This window comes from Mastigoproctus giganteus, chromosome 5 (assembly GCF_048544385.1).
Source record: "Mastigoproctus giganteus isolate SK-2022 chromosome 5, ASM4854438v1, whole genome shotgun sequence".
Taxonomy (NCBI): domain Eukaryota; kingdom Metazoa; phylum Arthropoda; class Arachnida; order Uropygi; family Thelyphonidae; genus Mastigoproctus; species Mastigoproctus giganteus.
Genome location: NC_143579.1, coordinates 68,716,675 through 68,742,906, shown reverse-complemented (window position 1 = coordinate 68,742,906; position 26,232 = coordinate 68,716,675). Strand labels below are relative to the sequence as shown.

Sequence of the window (26,232 nt, the reverse complement as noted above, 5' to 3'; positions counted from 1 at the left end):
CACTTAACACCACACAGATCCTATGGTGGCATTCAAAAGTTCTGAATCGGGGGAATGCTTCTGATCAAAAGCACCTTAGGCACGACGTTCAATCTGCTTTTGATAAGCATGACCCCCCACCCATTCTATCTTATCGCTCCTCCCTAAATACTATATACATGCCATAGTGAAACTCATAAATCTATATTTCTGGTTAATACTGTTTCAGTAGCCCTATTATGTTGTCCTAACCGGGGGTTTGAATTCACTGAATCCACTCATTTTATCAATGACACTCCTGATATTAACATATACTGGGTATATGTTAATATTAAGACTAAGTGTTTGTGTATAGTTTAATATCCTTTTACCCCTTGCAGCTATTTAAGCTTATTTCCAAACTTAGCGGGTGAAACATTGCTACACTCGACCCAACTTGCTAAAAATGGCTGTTGTGGCAGCACACATGAACTTTTGAGACATATGTATGTGTTACTCTGGCCCATATCATTCAGAAAAACTCATATGTATATTACTATCCCACTAACTGTTGGCATTCGTGGTGAGCAGACATGCCTTGTTGAGCTCTTCATAGCAATAGCAAAGAAGTATAGATAAGGGATTAAAGCAGGATTGAGAGGTTATTTAGTATATTGTAAAGTTTATTTTGATAAGTTTTTTTTCCTGTAATAGTTTGATTTTTTTAAATATTATAAATATAATTGTTTGAAAGTTTTTCAATTAATATTTAGTAAATTGTACAATGGTTGTTACAGATCTGCCATGAACACTTGATGCTGTTTTCTGGGTGAGTCATGATTTTATCTTTTGCAGAACCTTGGCATGTATTCCAAGGTCGACCTAGATAATCATAGCTCACCTGGTGATTCTTTTCTTTCTCACCATTGTAAGGAATGTACTGATCTCAAATTTAAAATTTGGTGCACTGATAGAACAATTTGAGTCACTGAAAAAATGGGTGGTTGCCCTCACTGGGAGCTCACCAGGGACTCAAGATTAGTAACGTACAAAGTGATGTACAGTCAATCCTCGTATAACACGTGTTTACACTACACGAATTCGATCGTACACGATTCATAAATAAGGGAATGATATCGTATATAACATGAACCAAATTTGCTTATGCACGATTCGCCTTTGTGTTTACAAGAAATGGCAGTCGAATGCGGAATCACCCCAACTGAACGCAACCCGATAGGAATGAAGAGAAGATTCTGAAAATGTATTTTTGTTTTTTATATCAGTGAGGGGGAAACACATTTCACTCTAATAGCGTAAAAATCCACACAATTTCAGCTATTGGGATTATCGCAAATGCGATTAGATCGAGTTTACTACCAGTTTATAACGGATCCACTAGCAGGAACACAACTGGAAATTGTTTTTATTGCTTTATGGTAGTAACCCCCAGAAATGTGCTTTAGTAAAATGTGAGCCAGTGAGGTGTTCATAGTGTGCCTCTGCCTTTACGGTGTTGTTTATTCAGTTGCTACATGCACGCAGCTTTGTTTATGTGTATCAAGCGTGCCTCCTCATTTTGTAATTGTGCTTTATTACCTAAAAATGAGTAAAATACTTAAAAGGTGTGAAAAGGAAGCGTCCTGGTGAAGACACTACTACAGATTCAGAGAGAAAAAGAAAAGCAATATCGATAAACAGAGGCAGACTGGGTCAAAAATTCTTACCCGGGAAAATCTGTAGTGGCCTCATACTAGCGTTTATGGTCAAAATCACACCGGCCTCAGGGGTTTCCCCGGTAAGGCTTATGGCCAATCCACCTCTGTCGACAGAGAAAAAATATGAAATTGTGAAACACTTTGAGCAAAATGAAAGACCATTTGATATTGCACGTGCTACAGGCCTAAATGAGGCAACGCCGAGAATTACAAAGAATGTGCCGACCGGGCTAGCCGAGTGGGTAAAGTACCTGCCCGGCAACCCAAAGGTCGCGGGTTCGATTCCCGCCTCGGGCTTGGATCAAAGTACTGCAAAAACCTTGGGAGGTGCAATATGGCCACAGAAGCCGAGGCGCCAACAACTACCAAATCAAAAAAAAAAAAAAAAAAAAAAAACAAAGAATGCAGAGAAAATAAAAACAACTTTCATAGCAGGAACAACTCAAAGTGTAATTAAAATCCATTAGATTAAGACACAAAGAATTGGAAGAGATGGAACGGCTGTCATCTGTTTGGATAGAAAATAAAACAAAAAACAAGTTTGCTTACGATAGAAGCAAAAGCATTAGCAATATTTTCTTACCTAATAGTCGTAATAAAATATGTAAATATTTTATTATGATAATTTATTGTGTTTGGTAATGTTTTGGTTACAAATGTGTGTTCAATCTTGGGTGGTCGGCACCTAACCCTATTTTTCCCATAGGGCCTGTTGTTTGTATTGCACGATTTTGCATTGCACAAGGGTTTCTAGGAACACAACTATCGTGCTATATGAGGACTGACTGTACTCCCAATTCGGGCACCGGAACAGAATAACCAAGTACAAACTACTCTGGTTCAAAAGGACTTAGTTCAATTAGGAGACTCCATTGTCAGGGAAACGGAAAACATTTTTTGTAATAAGGATAGGTGCACTACAGCCAGGGCATGTCTGCCAGAAGCAACTATTAATGATGTCACCAACAGACTGTCAGATTTTAAGGGGGGGTAAAGAGAATATTATTATTCATGTAGGGACTAATGATACAATCTGACAATTTGTTAGACAAATATAGGACCATGCTGAAGAAACACCAGAAAGTTATGTGACAATGTCTATGTGTCATTCTGCCCAGACATGACAGGAGGGTTTATATGCTGAAAGCTTTATGGATTAACTCAAGACTTGGACTGTGCAAGGCTTTTGGAAGGAAATTTCTCTCACTTGTAGGTAGAAGGAATCTGTTTTGTAGAGACAGGACCCATTTAAACAAATGTGGTGCAAGAGTTTTGCCAGTATTATTGAGGATACTTTAAAGGTTCAGGGAACTGCTAGTTTGGGGGGACAAAGGTAATATAGATATGCATTTATTTAATAATATTGGTCAAAGTAATGCTTGCACATACCTCAAGAGTTCTTGTTTGTTATCGCAAAAGAACATATTAGCAAAATGTTCTCAGGGCGGTAATGTTTCAAATGGGTGGGTAGCTAATGGAAAAGGGAAACGAGCTTAAATAACTTTAAGGGGTGTGTCAGGGTAGTTAACTATACAAGAACTCTAAGTCTTAATTGTTTATACAGTAATGTCAGAAGTGTCGTCTATAAAATGAGTGAATTCGAACGGCTGGTTAGGACAAATAACGCTGACACAATAGGGCTTACAGAAACGTGGTGCTATCCGGAGATAGGAGACAAAGAGTTTCAGTACGGTATGTATAATGTAGTTAGGAAGATAGAACGGTTGGTAGGGGTCATGTTCTTATCAAAAGCAGCCTGAGCAGGATGGAAGCTTTCCCAGATGCAGACGTTTCGCATGCTAGTATAGAATCTGTATGGTGTGAAATAGTTGGAAGCAAAGGTATAATAAGAGTGGGAGTAATCTACAGGCCAGGTGATTGTGAAGATTATGATGAGAGCAGCTACATGCAAATGGAATGGGCAAGTAAGAGTGAATGTCTTATTATGGGCGATTTCAATTTGCCTCTGATTGGAGCAAATGGGAAGGAAGCTCCACATGGGGGACAAGATTTTTAAATCAACTAGATGATTGTTATTTGTATCATGTCAGTGAAAGTACTAGGGAAAAGAATACTCTAGACCTCATCATCATGCATAAACCAGATCACATAATAGGGCTGACCGTCCAGGAACCAGTAGCAGAAAGTGATCATGGAATTCTACGGTGGACGATGAAGAGAGAGGTAGTACTAGTTAAAAGCAAAGGAATGAGTTACAATTTCAGAAAAGGAAATTACGATGCTGTAAGGTGCTACATGGCCTCTATTAACTGGGTAGATATTGCACAGAGAGTGAATATAACTGAATTATCATATATCTTTAAAACATCAATCAGAGAAGCCTTGAGTGCTTATATGCCAGTGTTTCTCAACCTTTTTGTTGCTGCGGCACACTTTTAAAGACGCTAAAATTTTGCTGCACACTTTTAAAGATGCTAATATTTTTTGGCATACCACATGTTACAATCACTACTATATTTGTATATTCACAAATGGGAAGTTATTTTTCCAATTTTAAAACAGAGGAAAGGTGGGGATAACCACCCTAAGACTAACCATAGCAGGCAAGGCATGTCAATCACTTCTACTTGTAATGATCGATCAGAAGGGGTACTAGATTGTAAAGACTAGCTCACAATTTTAATATTGGCTAAACTTGCCTCTTTTTTAAAAATTGGAAAATGAGTTTCCAATTTTAAAACAGCGGCAAGGTGGGGTTAAACACACTAAATAAGATTCAAGCAAAAGAAGCCACTTCCGCCGAAGGTGTACCCATAATCTGGAGTGTAACCTTAATTTTTATTATAAAACTAGGATTTAATAATTTTTTTTTTTTAATTTGCACTTTCGGCGGCACACTTGAAGCATACTAGTGGTACACTAATACGCTGCGGCACACAGGTATATAACATTAAAAAAATACTCCACGAGGAAGATTCCAAGTTGGATGTTGTTGTTGTTTGGTTTTTAGGAGCATTAGCAACTAAGGCCATATTGCTCCGGAGATATGCGGTGGTCATTCCCTGACCTTTCCGCATCCTCCGTATTTGGTGGTGACGGGCTCGAACCCCGGTCCAATCAAGAAGCGTGTGCTACGCACTGCTGCTCCTGCCCACCTGGCTACGGAGGTGCCACCAAGTTGGATGAATAAGGAAGTTGCCATATTACTTGAGCAGAAAAAGATAGCATGGAAAAGTTACAGAGCAATAAAAAGTACTGAAGCCTATAACAGCTACAAATTGATCTGTAATAGTGCCACAGAAAAGGTTAGGCTGGCAGAAGCAGATTATGAGAAATTGCTTGCAAAGAGAACAAAGAGTGGGGATAAGGAATTCTTCACATACATGCAAAGAGAAGGACAAACCAGATCGGATCCTAATATAATGGGCGTGGGATAGTATTAGATACCCCAGCTGAAGTTGCAGATGATCTCGACATTTACTTTGCATTATAGAAGGAAAACCCTTTGTGTCAATGAGAAATTATGGAAATGAAGTTGAAAAAAATGTAATCAATGATGTTGTTGTTGAAACTTCATGTTTATTAAATGAAAAAACTTCTAAGCCTACAGGCCAGTAAGGCTCCTGGGTTTGAAGGCATAGACCCTATAATCTGAAGGCAGGGGTTCTCAAACTACGGCCTGTGAAAGAATTTTATCTGGCCCGCAGATATTTCAATTAAATCGTAAAAATTAATGTTTATATTAGATCACAATAAAATTTATGAAAAACACATTTTACAGATTATTTTAACATTTGTCGGTTGATTAATAGTGTTGACGCCTTTGTGTCGTCAGCTTAGTCTTGTTAGATGGAGACTAGGCACCAGCGAGGTGATCTGATAGAGGTGTATAAAGCCTTGAATGGTTTGAGCATGCTCAATGCTGATGGGATTCTTCCTCTTGCTCAGAATAATCACCTGAGAGGGCATAAATTCAAATTGAGGAAGGACAGATGTAGGATAGACGTGAGGAAATTTGCCTTTAGCCAGCGGGTGGTTGGTTGATGGAACAGACTTCCATCCCTTGTCGTGGAAGTTAATAGCCTAAATAAGTTTAAGGCTCAGCTGGACAGGTATTTCGAACGAACAGAGGGGTGAAGTGGAAGTGGTTATTTTTTATTTATTTATTTATTTTATTATTATTTTTTTTTTTGGCTGATGCTGCATAAGCTTGCTTTCTTGCATGAAATGCCTCTACTAATGCTAATGCTAATATTAATTCTGTTATTTCCACTCAAAGCTATTCTTTGAAACATTGTTAAAATAATCTGTTAATCTTGACCCTGTCATTAAATTTTGCTAAAATCTTCGAACATACCTGCAGAAGCACCAACATCATATCGCCACATCATGCTTCTCCCCATTTTAGGGAAAGTGCTAGAGAAGCTAATTGTATCAAGATTTTAAAAGTATTATACTTCCAGAAACCTACCTGTTCCTTTTCAATTTGGTTTCACTAAGGGCAGGTGTACTACAGACACAATCAGTAGAGCAATAAATACTGTTTCTTCTTCAAATTCTAAATATATCCTTGGTCTTTTTGTGGACTTGAAAGGAGCCTTTGATACCCTGTGGTGGCAGTGTCCCAGCGAGGTTCCGGGAGGCCAGGGTCTCAGCTCCTTTGTACCGGTTGGCTACAGATTATTTCAACAAAAAAAACCTTGTCGTCTCCTCGGGCACTTTCTTGGTTACGAGACCGATTACTTGTGGCTTCCCTCAAGGATCCATACTTGGTCCAATATGTTGGAACATGGGTCCTTGATGGGGGGCTAGCTTCTGGTCATGGCGTTGTCCGTACAATTGCCTATGCAGATGACCTGGCCGGTTTGATTATGGGAATCTCAAGATTACAGCTAGAACAAAAATCAAATAACATCTTGGATGACCTTAACTCATGGTGAAATGTGCACAAATTAGTTATTTCTGTTCCCAAAATGAAACAGCTTCTTAAGGGCAACTTAAATGTAAACAGACCACCTGTAGTTAAACTTAATAATCAAAGCATCAAACTAGAAAGAACATATAAATATCTTGGAGTAATGTTCGATCATAAAGTCTCTTTCATTCAACATGTAAAGTATATTTTGAACAAAATTAAGGCTTTAACAAGGAAAATACTTTTTTTTTTTTTTTTTTTTTTTTTTACTTAAAATTAGTAAAAATGTTTGGGGTATAAAATCAAGTACATTAAAGCTACACTATAAAAGTTCATTTTTGCCTGTCATATGCTATGCGGCAGGTGCATGGGGTTTTAGGGTGGTGAATAGAATGATGAAAAAATATCCAATCTCAGCATTTTTTCCTTCTTGCCACCTCCAGAGCATGTAGAACTGTTTCTACCATTGCTCTGCAGGTTCTGAATGGCTGAATACCTATTTATTATTAAATAATACTGCAGTATCTATTATATTACCAAAGAAGGGATCCCCCAGCTAATATTGGTAACTATACATTGAACATGGATTTATCTGAAAAGGAGGATGTTGCTAGATTAAGATCTGAGTTTATGAGAAAATGGGCAATTGGAATGGAATGCTGCTCTTTTGGGCAGGGTTACATATAGTTTTATTCCTAATGTTTTTGAATACACTAAGCAGTTAATTTCTTGTATTTCTCTGATTTTCAGAGAATTTCTTGTATTTTTCTGATTTTGCTGATAGCATGTTTAGGAGATGAAAATGAAAATGCATTGTAAATGTTAATCCTTAATGAGGTGTTACACCAAAGAGTTTATAAGGTTTTCTTGGCTCTGAGTTTCACTGAGTCTTTTATTGTTATTGTTGCTGTTGTTTGGTTTTTAGGAGCATTAGCAACTAGGGCCATATTGCTCCGGAATATGCGGTAGTCATTCCCTGACCTTTCTGCATCCTCCGTATTTGGTGGTGACAGGCTCGAACCCCGACTAATCAAGAAGTGTGTGGTACACACTGCTGCTCCTTCCCACCTGGCTACGGAGGTGCCGAATCTTTTATTGTAAGTTGTTCATAAGAACTGTTGTTGAAAATTAAATCTTGTGTTTATGAGAGGTTATGTCTTTGCAGGAAAATAAGTCCTGTTAATGATATACATTATAGATATTGAATTTTAATGACTATGTATGTACGTACGTAGTCATTATAGATATTGAATTTTAATGACTACGTACGAGACCAAAGGTATTAACTTTCAGGAAACGTCGTTCTAGAAGATAGTGTCAAAAACATTGTTTTCTTGCTATTGACATTTATTTTTCTTTTGGAGACATTTGACTGTTAACGTTACTTCCTGCCTATAGGCTGTAGACTTGTACATAATTTTAGGCTTGCATATAATTTTCATTGATTCTGTTTGGTTGCTAGCTTTGCAGTTCTATTCAAATATGTCTAAGTATCTTTAGATTAGAGTTTAAATGAAATAGAATATAGTTCAGTATACACTATTTCTGTTTACTATTGTAAACTTTTCTATTCTATTTCAGGGAATGTCTATTTCTTCTTCCCCTTATCTTCTATCCAACTTTCCCTTCCCTTTCCTTCCAATCCCCATACTTCTCATTCTTATCTCCACTTCCTTTCCGTAAACATCTTGGTGCTCCCAGGCTTGCCTGATAACCTCAGTGTCTCTTGTCTCTGGTAATAAAGTTGCCCCTGGTGCACCTCCTCATGGCCAAGATTGGGAGCCTGGACCTGGTTCCCCTGCTCCTTGGCTGCAAAGTTGCCAGGTGTTGGCACTCAACACTCAACATACCACACATACTTACACACCTACATACACACACTTGCCGGCCTTGGCCTTTTGCCTTTTCAGATGCTACAGTGGTATATAGGAGAAACCCTGGAGACTCTCCATCTTTACGGATGGAGAATTTGTAAAACAAATTTGTTTGGCAATTGCAGAAGAAATATGTCCTGAGAAAGTAAAGAATTTTGCATCTGTAAGTTTATCTTCATCAACTGTAAAAAGAAGAACTGAAGATTTTGGAGCCGATGTTCAAAATGAACTCACAGTAAAAGTTTGTGAATTCACGCATTTTTAAATTGATGAGTGAAGATACATACCATACAGTTCGATTACTAATTTATATCCGAGGTGTATATCAAAATTTTGTATTAACTGAAGAGCTAGTTGCATTAAAAAGCTTGAAAGATACAACAGGTGAAAATATAATTTTGAGTGTGTCAGAAGCAATTGACAGCTTCAAATTTAATTGGGATTTGTTATCAGCGGTTATGACAGATGGTACTAAAAGTATGGTTGGTACTAAAATTGGGTTCATTGGTCGCTTCATAAATATCTTGAGAGTAAAAATATTGAAAAACCAATGCAATTTCATTGTATAATTCACAAGCAATCTTTGTGTGAAAAATTTTTGGGCATAGATTCAGTCATTTGCAAGACTGGTTTGAATCATCAGCAGTTCAAAAATTTTCTTGAAACTGTTGAGGCTGAATACAGTGATTTGTTGTACTACTATTTGTTATTTTTGGTTTTTAGGAGCATTAGCAACTAAGGCCATATTGCTCCGGGATATGCAGTGGTCATTCCCTGACCTTTCCACATCCTCCGTATTTGGTGGTGACGGGCTCGAACCCCGGTCTAATCAAGAAGTGTGTGCTACGCACTGCTGCTCCTTCCCACCTGGCTATGGAGGCACCGCTTGTTGTACTACACTGAATTACAATGGTTGAGTCATGGTAATGTTTTGAAGCAATTTTTTCAACTTAGGATCGAAAGAGATCTATTTATGAATGAAAAATTGAAACCTGTTCCGGAACTCTCAATCTCAAACGGTTGCGGAACCTTGCCTTTTTAACAGATATATGTGAACACCTATTTTTTCTTAATATGAAACTACTAGGACAAGACAAACTTGTCAATGAATTGTATTATAATGTCAAAGCATTTGAAACAAAATTGGAGTTATTTAAAAGTCAACAACTTCAGAATAATTTTTCACATTTTCCATGATGCAATAATTTATCTAAAAATATGCCTAGTTGCAATTTTTTCACTGAAAATTTGCAACTAGGCAAATTTTGAAAATCATTTGAAAATTTTGTTCAAAATGTTAGTTTGTTGCAGGAAAATTTTGCGTGGCTAGATTTTCTGCTTTTAAAAATAATTCAAAGGCGTTTGAACTTTTTCAAAATCCATTTAACATATGTGTCAACGATGTTGATGAGAATTGGCAATTAGAGTTAGTAGATCTTCAATCTAATGATGCACTGAAGACAATATTTAAAAATGAAAATCTAATTCAATTTTTATTCAACATTATCTGAGTCAGATTTTCCAAAAATTAAAAATTTTGCAAGAAAGGTTACATCAATTTTTGGAAGTACATGTATATGTGAGCACACCTTTTCAAAAATGAAATATGTAAAATCAAAAATACGATCATGGAACTGACCCGCATTTACACAACTTTTTAAGAATCGGAACTGGTACTTTAAAACCTAATATTATGAAACTTAGCTGCACTCTACAACCACAATCATCGCAATAATTATAATTTAGTTGTATTACTAACTGTATTTTTGTGATTAGTACAATGAATAAGTAATAATTAAAATTTGATATAAACAAACTGGTATATTTTATATTACATATCCATCGATTTATTTTTGAATCTGTAGATATAGCTAGGTATAAAATTTTTTTCTCTGCATAATACTAAAGTTATACAGAGAATGTAGTTTTCAGTCATTAGGAATTTTCTCCAGCCTGCCAAATATTCCAAAAATTCATATGTGGACTGCTTCTCTAAAAGTTTGGGGACCCCTGTCTTAAGGGATGCAACAAGTGAGTACATTGAACCAATAAGGATAATTATGAGAGCATCACTGGACTCGCGAGTGATTCCGCTGGATTGGAAAAGTGCCAATGTATCTTCAGTACATAAAGGCGGTTCTAAGAGTGAAGTGGGAAATTACTGGCTGGTCAGTCTAATGTCAGTAGCAGAGAAAATCATGGAGACAATGATCAAAGGTGGAATTCAATGGAATTCTGAAGGATACTCAGCATGGTTTTAAAAAGAGAAAATCATGTTTAGCTAATCTGGTTAGCTATTCTGACAAGGTCACTCAAGAGCTGGACTCAGGGAATAATTTTGACATTGTTTATTTGGATTTCAGCAAAGCATTTGACTCAGTCCCATATGAGCGGTTACTTTATAAGCTGGAACAGGTTGGAATTAGAGGAAAAATTCTTAGATGGATAGCTAGATGGCTTTAGGGCACAGGGTTGTAATAAATTGCTATTCCTCAGATTGGATTGATGTAAGAAGTGGGGTTTCCCCAAGGATCAGTATTAGGACCACTGTTGTTTTTGATTTTCATAAATGACATCGATGAAAAGATAGAGGGCATGATGTCTAAATTTGCAGATGATGTAAAGATTGGTAGAATAGTTAACAATCACCACCAAGCAGAGCTTCTTCAGAGTGACCCAGATAGACTTCAGGGATGGTCAGAAAAATGGCCGCTATGCTTTAATCCAGCAAAGTGCAAAGTATTACACCTGGGGAACAGTAACTCCATAATAACTTATACATGTGGTGGAGTTGAAAGGGACTTTGGTGTTACGATACAGTCAGACATGAAGTTCTCCGAGCATTGCAGACAGGAAGTTCTCCGAGCATTGCAGACAGGAAGTTCTCCGAGCATTGCAGACAGGTTGCAAGAAAGGCCCATGGTGTCCTATCAATGATTTATAGAACAATTGCTAGTAGAGATAAGGATATCATAATCCCATTATATAAGGCTATTGTTAGACCACACTTGGAATACTGTGTCAAGCATGGAGACTGCACCTAAAGAAAAACATTGTGCTTCTTGAAAAGTTCAAAAGTTGGGTAACTCGCCTCGTGAGATCGGCAAAAGGGCATCCATACGAGGAAAGACTTTGAATATGTGGGTTGCAGAGCTTGGAAACTAGGCACCTTACAGGAGACTTGATTGAGGTGTTTAAGACTCTGAGAGGCATAAGTAAAATGAAGAAGGACGAAATTTTCACGGTTGTAAATGATTCTAGAACTAGGGGTCATAATTTCAAGTTGGGGGGGGGGGGAATGTTTAGATTGGATTGCAAGAAGTTTTATTTTAGCCAGCGAGTTGTGGCCATTGCAAATACTAATACTAGTAAACAATTTCCCTGAATCCCTCAGGTATCCATAGCGATATTGGCAAAAACCCTTGCATCACCTTTGTTCATATGTATTTGAATTATAATTTTAGGAAAGAAATTGGAAGAGTGGGATAATTACCAAAAAGCTGGTTTTTTTGGTTTTTTTTAGTCTTTTAAAAAAGCTAGCAACTTCAATTAAGAATGAGAGTTTATTTTAATGTAGTCCTTATATTAGTGACCAGAGGTGGGGGAAGTGGGGATATGTTATTCAGAAGCATTCATGCAGCTGTGTTACAAACTTTTAAAGGATGGTATGTGAAAATTGGCATGCACAAATGAAAATTAACAGGCAAATTACAGAAAAAAGGAAAATAATAGTACTATCTTTATGATTAATTTAATGTTATCTAACAAAGCATCATATTGACCAAAAAAAAAGATTTTTTTTTTTTTCAATCAGATTCAAAACTATTTTGTGCTATTACCTTTTATAATTTGGCCAATTTTCATTCCTTCATCAGTGCTTATATTATAGCACAGGGGTGTCCAATCCATGGCCTGCAAGCAGTCTGCTCCTTCACACTGTACAGCACATAGCCATGTAGGCAGCCTGCAAGTGTTACGCACCCCCAAATTTAAAACTAACATGTCTCAAAATAGTTTCACAGTGACTTTTGAAAATATCTATTTTTTAATTATATTAGATTTCTCTTTATTGCTGTCTTATGTTTCATGTAACTTCCTCAAAATTTGACAATGTTATTAGCATTAAGTAATAACTAGGGAATTTTTCATATTTAATTATTAAATGTAAAAAAAAAAACATTAAATATAAACAAATATACATAACAAAAATTAAATTTATTTAAAAAAATACATAATTAGTGGTCAGAAACCGGTCTTGCGGCAACAACCTATGCAGCCCATGACCAAGATTTTATGTTTTGGCTCATAGCCAAAAACAAAGTTGCATACTTTGTTATAACAGTTCACTCTGATAGTGGAAGGTTAATTTACTAACTTTTATACAAGCTAACATATACACAAAAGATATTAAGAGTTGTGTGTTTATATCATATTTTACAAAAAGTAAAAAAAGTTGGCTACCCTTGTTTGAATAAGAGTAAAAATATTGTATTAATCTTTTCAATGATGCAAATTTAAAATATTAGGTAAAGAAGCAATATAAATAAATACTGGAATATTAGATTTCTAAATATTTTTCAAAATACTCACCACCATTACTAAGCAATTAAGTAATAAAGGTGCAGAAAAAATAATAGACATGAACATGCCACTACTGTCAAAATACTGTTGCTTAGAAAAGTATCTACAATGAAAAAAAGTATTTATTCATGATGAATATTATTGGCATAAATTTACAAAAAACACCACTAAAAAAAAACCACAATTCTTATTTTTGTAAGAAACTGATTAAAAAGTTATTTTATCTTCTAATTAAGTACTATCTCAAATATTAAACATAAATAGCAGTGACATTAATTTCATAATGGCAGAAGCCACTAATGATCAGTCTCAAAATTAGGGATACATTGACAGATATGCAAGCTTGAGGTAATGTGTTGCACTACAAGTCTTCATATATCACCACTTTTGCCTTTATATAATGATAGGCTTTATATAATCAGATAGGCCAAACTGTGCTTGCTACGTAGGAGTCGTTATTTTTTTGTTATTTGGTTTTTTTTTAGGAGCATTAGCAACTAAGGCCATATTGCTCCGGGGATATGCGGTGGTCATTCCCTGACCTTTCCGCATCCTCCGTATTTGGTGGACACGGGCTCGAACCCCGGTCTACGCACTGCTGCTCCTGCCCACCTGGCTACGGAGGCGCCCCTACGTAGGAGTCTAAAACAGTGATGAAACTGATATTTGGGTGACACTCAAGTCAACCTAGATCTAACTTTAGCAAAGTCCAGTCAGTCTGTGACAGCTAAATACTAATTGTGGGACTGTTTATTAACTCTGGGTGCTGTATTAACTCAGATGCTGTATTTCAGGACATGTGCAAGTTCTGAAATACAGCATCTAGCGCACTGCAGGTAACCACACAGGTGAAAACCAACATAAGGAGGGGTCGAGGTGTGGTGCCCACACCACAGAGGAATGCTACTCCTCTGTGTTACCAGGCAATACTAGGTAGTAGATGACTCTCATCAACTGGTGCAATACCACCACTTTGCTTATTGGAGACTTGAAGTGGTGGAACCCATGTTCAGTCTCCAAGGCAAAGCTCCAGCAACCCCCCCCCCATCTCTTCCATCATGCAGTATGATTAATGCCTTTTGAAGTTATGATGAACATCATGGCGAAATCAAATCTTCCTTACATTTTGAGGGTACAGCTCTAAAATGGTGTTTGCAGGCTAGCCGCTAGATAGCTCATCGGACCTAGCCTACTAGTAACTCTCTAGGAGGCTTCCAGATCATCTAGTGCAGTGTTTCTCAAAGGGTGTGCCGCGTCACATTAGTGTGCCGCAAAATTTTCCAAGTGTGCCGCGAAATTTAGAAATTTCTTCTTCTATGACTACGTAGGTGTGCCGCGAAATTTTTCTTCTTTGGAAAATGTGCCACGAGAGTAAAAAGATTGAGAAACACTGATCTAGTGTATAATCTCACTGCTTCTACTCTGCCAGATAGTGACTGGAGGGAGTCCGAGTAGTGTGTATGTGTGGAGCATTATCAAGGACACATTATGTCAAGGAGCTGGGTACATTCTTATCATGAGTACATGAGGGAGATGGTTATCCCATTATACAAGGCAGTCAGGCCACACCTAGAGTACTGTGTACAGGTCTGGAGAACATTTTAAGAAAGATGTAGAGTTGCTAGACCGAGTACAAAGAAGTGCAACAAGATTGGTGAGGGAACAAAGGTGCTCTTACCAAGACAGGCTTAAGTTCTGCAAATTGAAGCACCTGGAGAGTAGGCACCTGCAAGGTGATCTGATTGAGGTATATAAGGCCTTGAATGGGTTGAGCAAGCTGAATGCTGATGGGATTCTTCCTCTTGCTCAGATTAAGAACCTGAGGGGACACAGTTTCAAATCGAGGAAAGACAGCTGTAGAATAGATGTGCGGAAATTTGCCTTTAGCCAGCGGGTAGCTGATTGGTGGAAAAGACGTCCATCTTTTGTTATGGAAGTTAATAAAATTAAGGCTGAGCTGGAAAGGCATTTGGAACGAATGGAGGGGTGAATTGGGAGAGTTTTTTTTTTTTTTTGGCTGATGCTGCATAAGCTTGCTTTCTTGCATCATATGACTCTACTAATGCTAATGTCCAAAAATTTGTGATATCCAAAGAATTTTCAAGTCGTTATCACTTTTTCTTACTTCTGAATACACCATGAATTGTCAAATTAATAGAACAAATTTATCCGAAAAAAGATCTAAACCTCCCAAACACTTCATTCATTTCAGAAATATACATGGTCTCAGTTTTAATCTCAATGATGTCCATTTCGACGTAATCTGCCAAACGCCATGTACTTTTTCTAACAGAATCCCAGTTATTGGTTGATTCAAACACTGCTCATCTCAGTTTTCTGAATTATTTGCTGTATGCTTTTGCTTCAAATGTACTACTTGTACATACATTCTGATATTCCCTGTCAGAGACTTAGTCCACATTCTGTCAAATTCATCTGGTGACTCTATTGTTCTCCCAACTCTGCTAATCACTTAGAATTCTTTGACTTCCTCTTTTTGAAACTTAACTTTCTCCAGTCCAACTTTTCTAATATTGAGGCTGCTGCAATTACTAATGACCATGCACAGATTGTTCATTTACCTACCAGAATACCAGAAAATCCTAACTCCGCCAACACTTTTAATCTTTTTCTCACAACCCTTCTAAGTACATGGTTGAGGTAAGTGGTCCTTTAGGCACCTCAAATTATGACTTGGTGATGGTCTCTTCTCCAATGGAGCCTTTCTCTCGTGGCCATTCTCAACCTCAATGTTTGGAATTACAAGAATGCAAAACAGGATGAACCGCAAGATTTCTTTTCATCTTTTCTTGTCAGACTACTGGTTCAAATCTTCTGATGTCAATGTTTTCTCAGACTGTCTGTGAAATTATTCTTGTAGGGATGGGATCATTTATTCCACACTCCACCTAAAAATATCCTTCTTTATCACTAAACCTTGGTTTTCTAATAAATGTGATAAGGCTGTTCAAGAGAAGAATGTTGCATATTGTAATTAGCTTGTTTCCAAATCTCCAGGTTCATTTTCTGCCTACAGCAAAGCTTGCAACAATTTTAAACCAGTTATTAATCAGTCCCAATTAAATTTCAAAAAACAGGCTACATGTAGAAAACTTGCTTCTTGTCCAAATGGTAGCTGAACATTCTGGTCTCTTGCCAAAGCTACTGGCTGCAACTTTTGTCTATCTCTGTTCCCACCTCTCTCAAACCCAGATAATTCTATTGCCACTTCAGCCAAAGGTAAATCTGACCTGCTACCATCTTGGTAAACCACCTTGGTTACCCACCATTCCTAGGACACTCCATTCAGTGCCTCCTGTGGTCTTCCATCAGGTTTTTGGTCTAATCTTAATGCTAATAAAGCTCCAGCTGATGATAGTATTTCTCCACTAGTTCTTAAAACCTGTGCTCCTTATTCCTGTTCTGTGTCACCTTTTTTCACTTTCTATTTCCAAATGCGTTTTTCCTTCTGCTTGGAAATTTGTTCATGTCCAGCCAGTTTCTAAAAAGGGTGACAAATCCCTCCCATCCAAATTATTATTCCATTGTACTTACTTCTATTCTTTCTAAAGTAATGGAGAAATCAATTAACTGTCAACTCCTAAACTAACTAGAAACCTTCCACTGATCAACAATCACCAGTATTAATTCCATCAGTGTCGATCCACTGGTGATATTCTGGCTTACGTTACCCATCTATGGACAAATTCAATGGAAAAGTCTGGTGAAACAAGCAGTTCCCTTGACATTTCAAAGGCTTTTGATCGTGTTTGACATAAAGGTCTTCTAAATAAGCTTCCATCTTATGGCTTGCAAACTGTATTTTTTTGTAAATTGAGTATCCAGTATTCTTTCTGACTGATCACTGCAGGTGATGGTAAATGGCTCTCTGTCTTCTAACTTCACTAATGCTCGTGTTCCCCAAGGTACAGTTCTTTCTCCCAAGTTCTTTCTCTCTTCCTCTTGTATATTAATGATCTTCTTTCATTGACCAGAAATGACATCTATAGATCTGCTGATGATAACACATTGCATTCCACCTTCCAGTTTGAGACACTTGCTCTGCACAAACAGCTATAACTTCTCAATTATCCACTACCAATTCTTTAAATGATGATCTCCAGGTGGGGGCAAAGATTAACTTAGTTGATTTCAATCCTTCCAAAACTCAGTCCTGTCTTATATCTCAGAAAAAGGATTCTTCTGCTCCTATGCTTATCTTCAATGACACTCAGATTTCTAGGCAAAATGATATATTTCTACTGGGGGGGGACAAAACATCTCTCAGGGCTTTTAGATTCTATTCAAAAGAGGGAAATTAGGTTAATTAATGGCCCATCTCTAACAGAATCTCTCCACTCTCTGTGTCATAGACATTCTGTTTTTGCTGCATGCCTTTTCTATAGATACTTCCATGGGCACTGTTCTTCTGAATGGGCTTCTATAATTCCCACTCTCTCTTCCAAAGCTTTCCAAACACGTGCCGCAACCAGTCAACATCCTTTTACTGTACAACTTCAAACTAACAGAACTTCCAACAACAAACTTTCTTCTTCCTCATTATTCATTCAATTTCCATTTTCTGGAACAACCTTCCTTTATACATATTTCCTGAAAAATTACAATATACAGAAGTTCAAGTCTAATATCAATAAATATCTTCTTTCATCTTCTCAACCTTCAACCCATACATGGTACTAAGTACTATAGGTTCTAATACCTCTTGTGTTTGGGATTTTCATAAAAAAAAAAAATCCATTGCTAACACTCCAGAAAGAGACCAGATCGGGTAATGTAATGTTTTTCTACGTTTTATTTGCAAAGTACCTCTTTTCCAAAAAAAAAAAAAAAAGCTAAGTAACCTCAGTACCTACAATTCTGAGATATACATTCTCCCCCCTCTCACCATTGTGATAGGTTTGTTTAAACTTTAAAAAATTTTAAGTTAACTTTTTAGCTGGGGAAAAAAACTGCCTATTTGTAATAAACTTGCAATCACACTTATGATGCTAAGACATGTTACGTTTGGTTAAGGAGTTTGGTATTGTTCTCAGTGCTTTCTCTTGACTAGTGTATTTCTATGCTTGTTGTGTTGTGGTTAGTTACTAGTGCATAGTCAATAAAAAAAAAAAAAAAATCCAAAGAATGATACTACCTACTATTTAATAGTTTAAATATGCCCGTATTTAGTTACACCTAAGCACATATGCTTTATCTTGTTCTCTTGAAATAAAACTATGATTAACAGAAAGTTTGAAGAACAATATCCTTCCAGCAAATAACTGAACAGGATTTGCATCTGCACCCTATTCTGCCACTTAAAATATTCTCTTTTTTACTACACACAAACTAATGAAACTACTCATGTGTGACTGTATTGGGTTTCCAAATGCCTCCACATGCTTGAAACTAAGTTTAGAGATTACATTAAAAATATTACAATTGAATAAAATAATTAGACTAGATATTTTGATACTATGCTTACACAACCAACTATTTTAAACTAATGTTAACAGTGGCTACTGAATATATTCTAACTTCATAATTAACTTTGATTAAAAGTAACTGCAACAGTACATTTCATTTATATTTTTGTTGGAATGCTACTAAAGTTAATGAAATGCGATTTGTATTTACCACTAACAAATTCAGTAAGTTCGTTGCATTTCAAAATAAGTGTGGTTAGGTTTAATCTTTATTTCTCTTTTTTTCTTTTTTCCATAAGCTTTCTTTAAGGCTACCAGTGATTCTTTTCATTAAAAACAGGATCCATAAAGAGCATAAAAAATGACATTTCCAGATAAAAAAAATCTTACCTTGATCTCTTGTAATGTGACTTCAGAATACTATGTAAAAGATATCTTAGCACTTTATTTACATGTAGTCCTTTTTCAAATCAGTGAGTTATTTGATCATACAAAAAAAAAAAAGTTTTTGTGTTCAAATCTGTTAGAAGAATTAAACACTCTTCTCATTAATACTCATAAATGAAGAAGTGAATAAAACAACAATTTCATTAAAGAAGACCCTAAAATAATACTTTGCTTTCATTTTCAGACAAAGGAAACACTTTTCATAAAAGAGAAAATTATGGTTCATTTGTGAACATCAAACCTTTTAACTTTTTGTTCATTTCTCTTCTTTCTGTTATACTGTCAAGCAACTCATGCACTCAATAGCAATGTGACAACCAGTCAATAGCGAAAAAGAGAAACACTCTAACATGAACATTAATAATAGCTTTATATAAAACAAATAACAAATATTTCAAATGGTATTGCTTAAAACTAATGAATAAACTTCCAAATATGTTGATTTAAACATTCAAGCATAATGCTATTCTCACTTTTATTTATAGCATCACTTGACAAGTGATATTTAAGCATGAGGGAAAACATAACTCAGTTTATGGATATAATTAGTGACATTATAAAAGTAATGTAAGCAAGCTCTCTTCTTTTGTCTTAGTCTTTTACTAATAAAGGTAATGAGGGAATACTGTAATAAGTAATACTCATTACAGTAGACTTTCAGAATAGCGGCACCTTTCAGTATTCAAGGTGCCATTATTTTGATTTTTATTTTTAATATAATTAACGCAGAAATAATGAGGCTAAATAAGAAATAGAGAAATTAAGAATGCAATTTTATTAACTGCACATAAAAAACAAACATGTTGGCGATCCAGTGCTATATTCTGCCATTAAACACTCCTGCTTACACCCCATTCTATTTTTATTATATCAAGTTTAGTCTGTGCGATACCACTGTGCTACCATAGTGGCATTGTCACAGACTTCCTGACACCAGGTGGAAAAGGCTCGAGTTCAAATCCCGTCAAAGACATGAACTTTTATGGGTTTTTTTTCACTCCATGGCTGAGTTAGTCAGTCCCAGACATAGATAGGTTTTTTCCCCAGAAACTGGGGATTTTTGTCCAGCAAAACAGGCAAATTGACCAGAGAACACACACAATTTACAGACACAATACACATGGGTAATTGAAAGTGTATTTCCAGGTGATCCTAAAGTAACAGGTTGGATTATATCAAGTTTGTCACTAAGCTTTAAAGTTGTTTTTCTTTTCTTCTCTGCATGACGTTTATTAACTTTAGGAGCCATAGTGAGGGGTTTTTAATTTAAAATAAATGTAAACCAGTGGTATGATCCATGATATCAGCACAGAATTCACTCTTCAATTTGGCGAACGTAAATAAATACAATAATCACATGACATGCCGTTTTCTTTTTTTTAGCACTGCAAGACATCTGCGCTGTATGTAAACATCTGATTTCAATGTATGAGTGTTCTGTTATTTGGGGTGGTGTTACGACAGTCTACTGTATTAAACTTACATATATCTAAATTTATGTTGGACAACATATTCACTGTCAACAATGTGAAGTGAGGCACATGTTAATAATAGCTTTATATATAAAACAAATATTACAAATATCACTGCTTAAAACTAATGAACAAACTTCAAACATGTACTGATTTAAATATCATGTAAGTATAATGCTATTCTTTCAATTATTTACAGCATTACTTGATATTTCAACATGAGGAAAAACATAACTCAGATTGTGGATATAGTTAGTGACATACAGCAGGCCCCCGTTATAACGCAGCCCGCTTTATGCTGATTCGCTATAATGCTGTTCTTATATTATAACTAATGACATTAAGAGTAGGAGACCGGCGGAATTACTTGACAAGTACAGGTCACTGATGAAAAAAAGCCGTGAATTAGGGTTGAAATTGAAAGTGTCTGCAATTCTGCCCAGACACGATAGGAGGGAGTATATGATGAGAGCCCTGTCAATCAATTCGGCCCTGGAAAGATTGTGCAGGGCTCAAGGGGTAGAATTTTTTTCAGCCTGGTCTGTACTTGTTAACAGGAGAGACTGCTTCTACAGGGATGGGATACACTTAAATAGAAAGGGTGCAAGAATGTTTGCTGATGCTATCGAGGCAATGTTAGGTGGGTCGGAAAACTGCTAGATTGGGGGGATACAAGGACTAATAGATTAACAGTAGCCACTGGCAGAGGTGAAAGTGATTCTTGCACTGCTTCTATTGGAATGAGCCGCAGCCTGGAAAATAAGATGAAGGATATTTCAGAGACTGCTGGGAATCATTGGGGTACAAGTAAACACATGGGTTGTGTTAGGGTAGCTAAGAAAAAGAACAGGTGCATGTATACTTGTGTGTACACCAATGCTAGGAGTTTAGTAAATAAATTTGATGAATTTGAGGTATTGCTCAAAACATCAAAGGCAGATATTGTGGGGATTTCAGAGACGTGGTGTCACACAGATATAAGAAATGCAGAACTGGAATTTGGGGAGTACAATGTCTACAGAAAGGATAGACAGGATAGGAAGGGAGGAGGGGTTATGCTATTAGTTAAAAAACACATAAAATCCAAGGAAGTGAAGCCAGTCGACATCGCTGGACAGTGCAGTGTCGAGTCAGTTTGGTGTGACATAAGCATTGGGAGATCAAAATTGAGAGTAGGAGTGTGCTATAGGCCTAATGACTCTGATGAGTATAATAAGAAACTGTTCGGAGAAATAGAGTGGGCCAGTAAATCAGAGAGTCTTATAATGGGGGATTTTAATTTCCCAGATATTGACTGGAATTTGGGGGCTGGTCACTCACACAGTAGCAAGGCTTTTGTGGATTTATTGGATGATTGTTTTCTACATCAGCATGTTCGGGAGGCAACTAGAGGGAGTAATACTCTTGATTTGATTATCAGTAGTGATTCTTCATGCATTAAGAATCTGCAGATAAATGAACCACTTGGTGGCAGTGATCACAGTGTGCTGAAGTGGGAGTTACTCAAAGAGGTAACTACCATTAGGGGTAAAGGGAAGGGGTATTGCTTTCGTAAAGGCGACTACAATGGACTGAGACAGTATTTAAATTCTATACAGTGGGATCAACTGATGATATTGCCAACAGCAAATTCAAAATGGGAAGCATTCAAAGAACTTATCGTGGAAGCTACTAGGCTTTACATACCAACTAAGAAATATTGTTCAAGGTTTAGGCCTAAATGGTTGTCAGATGAACTAATGAGGCATATGGCAGAGAAGAAAAATGCATGGGATACATACAAATTAACACGTGACACGGACGCCTATGATAGATACAAGTTGATCTGTAACCAAGTTACAAAGGAGGTTAGGCAGGCGAAGGCAGATTACGAGAGATCCTTGGCAAGGGATGCGAAGAAAAACAGCAAAGAGTTCTTTACTTATGTAAACTCTAGAAGGAAGGGGATGAATCAGATTGGTCCACTTGAGATCGATGGGTCAACTGTTGATGACCCTGCTCGGGTAGCTAACAAACTAAATGAATATTTTGCATCGACATTCACACATGAGCAGTTATTCAGCGAGGGGAATGCCAGAGGTGTATTCAACTCTAGCAGTAAGCTAGAGAATCTTGTAATAACTGAGAGCAAAGTGGAGGAGAAATTGTTGAATATAAACACAAGAAAGGCACCTGGGGTGGATGGGATCTATCCAGTTATATTAAAGGAGGCAGCAAAGGAGGTAAGCAAACCCTTAGCCATAATTATGAGAGCTTCCTTGGACTCAGGGGAGGTACCCATTGACTGGAGATGTGCAAATGTGACCCCAATTCACAAAGGGGGATCAAAGGCTGACACAAGTAATTATAGACCTGTGAGTTTAACTTCTGTTCCCGGAAAATTAATGGAGGCACTGGTGAAAGAAGCACTGCAGGATCATCTAGACAAGACTTCAGTTATAGCTAGGACACAGCATGGTTTTGTTAAGGGGAAGTCTTGCCTGACCAATTTGATTGGATACTATGATGCAGTCACAAAAGAACTGGATGCAGGGAATAACTTTGATATTATATACTTGGATCTTAGAAAGGCTTTTGATACTGTTGCACATGGAAGACTGCTGCACAAATTGGAGCAGTGTGGCATTGGAGGCAAGTTGCTGCTATGGATAAAGGGGTGGTTGAGGGGGAGAAGACAGAGAGTGGTAATCAATGGACACTGCTCATCGTGGACTAATGTTATTAGTGGAGTCCCTCAGGGTTCAGTATTGGGGCCTTTATTGTTTTCTGTATTTATAAATGATATCGATGATGGTATATCAGGCTTAATGTCCAAGTTTGCAGACGATACGAAGGTTGGCAGGGTTGTCAAGGACACTACTGACACTATGCTGCTGCAACAGGATTTGGAAAGGTTGAGCAGATGGGCTTCGAGGTGGCAAATGAAGTTTAACATTGACAAATGTAAAGTACTACATATGGGAAAAGCAACCCCAGAGCAACGTATCAACTCTGTGGTACTACACTGACAGTGGTAGAGAATGAAAGGGACCTGGGGGTGGTGGTGCAGGCAGATATGAAGTTCTCTGAGCAGTGCAGACGAGCTGCAAGAGTAGCTCATGGTGTATTGTCAATGATATATAGGAATTTTTCTAGCAGGGATAAGGAGGTGATTATTCCCTTGTATAAGGCAATGGTCAGGCCACACCTAGAGTACTGTATACAGGCCTGGAGGCCTCATTTCAGGAAGGATGTAGAGCTGCTGGAACGAGTACAGAGAAGGGCAACTAGATTGGTGAATGGGACAAAGGGGTTCTCTTATGAAGAAAGGCTTAAGTTTTGCAAATTACAGTGTCTGGAAACTAGGCACCAGCGGGGTGATCTGATAGAGGTGTACAAAGCCTTGAATGGTTTGAGCATGCTCAATGCTGATGGGATTCTTCCTCTAGCTCAGAAAAATCACCTGAGAGGGCATAAATTCAAATTGAGGAAAGACAGATGTAGGATAGATGTGCGGAAATTTGCCTTTAGCCAGCGGGTGGTTGGTGGGTGGAACAGACTTCCATCCCTTGTCGTGGAAGTTGATAGCCTAAATAAGTTTAAGGCTCAGCTGGACAGGTATTTCGAACGAACAGAGGGGTGAAGTGGAAGTGGTTATTTTTATTTATTTATGTTACTTTTTTTTTTTTTTTTTTTTTTTTGGCTGATGCTGCATAAGCTTGCTTTCTTGCATCAAATGCCTCTACTAATGCTAATGCTAATGCTAAAACCCATATCTGACTATAACGCTGTCACGGATCACTATAACGCTCTTTTACAGATTGCATTTTTGGCATATTTAACGAAATCGTTTCATTTGATGGAGTCGATAGCTTGAAAATGAATAGCAAAAGAGCATTAAAACATTTCCCACGCCGATTTGAGAAATTTTCCCACGCTCAGTGAAATTTTCTCGCACGCTAATTTAATTGCAGTACAGTGACTTGTTACGTAGTTCCGAGATCAACATTTTAAAAAATGATCAAGTATATTGCTTATAATATTTGCGTTCTATGCATTTATCCGAAGTCTAGTCATCACTCGGTACAGTATTAGACATCGTGTGTAACGGACAGTTTACTTTAACATTGGCGCCTCCGTAGCCAGGTGGGAAGGAGTAGCAGTGCATAGCACACGCTGCTCGATTAGACTGGGGTTCGAGCCCGTCACCATCAAATACGGAGGATGCAGAAAGGTCAGGGAATGACCACTGCATATCCACGGAGCAATATTAGCATTAGCATTAGTAGAGGCATTTGATGCAAGAAAGCAAGCTTATGCAGCATCAGCCAAAAAAAAAAAAAAAAACCACTTCCACTTCATCCCTCTGTTCGTTCAAAATACCTGTCCAGCTGAGCCTTAAACTTATTTAGGCTATCAACTTCCACCACAAGGGATGGAAGTCTGTTCCACCAACCAACCACCCGCTGGCTAAAGGCAAATTTCCGCACGTCTATCCTACATCTGTCTTTCCTCGATTTGAATTTATGCCCTCTCAGGTGATTTTTCTGAGCTAGAGGAAGAATCCCATCAGCATTGAGCATGCTTAAACCATTCAAGGCTTTATACACCTCTATCAGATCACCTCACTGGTGCCTAGTCTCCAGACACTGTAATTTGCAAAACTTAAGCCTTTCTTCGTAAGAGCACCCCTTTGTTCTATTCACTAATCTTGTTGCCCTTCTCTGTACTCCTTCCAGCAGCTCTACATCCTTCTTGAAATGAGGCCTCCAGACCTGTATACAGTACTCTAGGTGTGGCCTGACCATTGCCTTATACAATGGAATAATCACCTCCTTATTCCTGCTGGAAAATTTCCTGTATATCATTGACAATACTCCATGAGCTACTCTTGCAGCCCGTCTGCACTGCTCAGAGAACTTCATATCTGCTTGCACAACCGCCCCCAAGTCCCTTTCATTCTCTACCACTGTCAGTGTAGTACCACAGAGTTGATACGTTGCTCTGGGGTTGCTGTTTCCCATGTGTAGTACTTTACATTTGTCAATGTTAAACTTCATTTGCCACCTCTCAGCCCATCTGCTCAACCTTTCCAGATCCTGTTGCAGCAGCATAGTGTCAGTAGTGTCCTTGACAACCCTGCCAACCTTTGTATCATCTGCAAACTTGGACATTAAGCTTGATATACCATCATCAATATCATTTATAAATACAGAAAACAATAATGGACCCAACACTGAGCCCTGAGGGACTCCACTAATAACATTAGTCCACGATGAGCAGTGTCCATTGATTACCACTCTGTCTTCTCCCCCTCAACCACCCCTTTATCCATAGCAGCAATTTGCCTCCAATGTCACACTGCTCCAATTTGTGTAGCACTCTTCCATGTGCAACAGTATCAAAAGCCTTTCTAAGATCCAAGTATATAATATCAAAGTTATTCCCTGCATCCAGTTCTTTTGTGACTGCATCATAGTATCCAATCAAGTTGGTCAGGCAAGACTTCCCCTTAACAAAACCATGCTGTGTCTGAGCTATAACTGAAGTCTTGTCTAAATGATCCTGCAGTGCTTCTTTAACTAGTGCCTCCATTAATTTTCCTGGAACAGAAGTTAAGCTCACAGGTCTATAATTACTTGTGTCAGCCTTTGATCCTCCTTTGTGAATTGGGGTCACATTTGCACATTTCCAGTCTATGGGTACCTCCCCTGAGTCCAAGGAAGCTCTCATAATTATGGCTAAGGGTTTGCTTACTTCCTTTGCTGCCTCCTTTAATATAACTGGATAGATCCCATCCACCCCTGGTGCCTTTCTTGTGTTTATCTTCAACAGTTTCTCCTCCACTTTACTCCCAGTTATTTCAAGATTCTGTAGCTTACTGCTAGAGTTGAATACACC

General features: G+C 37.6%; 1 protein-coding gene across 1 annotated transcript in view; it reads right to left on the bottom strand.

Moving 5' to 3' along the window:
* Tmem18 (transmembrane protein 18) overlaps positions 1-26,232 on the bottom strand; it is a 122,782-nt gene that overhangs the window by 24,645 nt on the left and 71,905 nt on the right. The window contains exon 4 of the mRNA XM_090373274.1: positions 13,017-13,110. Coding sequence (XP_090229400.1) covers positions 13,017-13,110 — 94 coding nt within the window. The remainder of the gene's footprint in view (positions 1-13,016; positions 13,111-26,232) is intronic.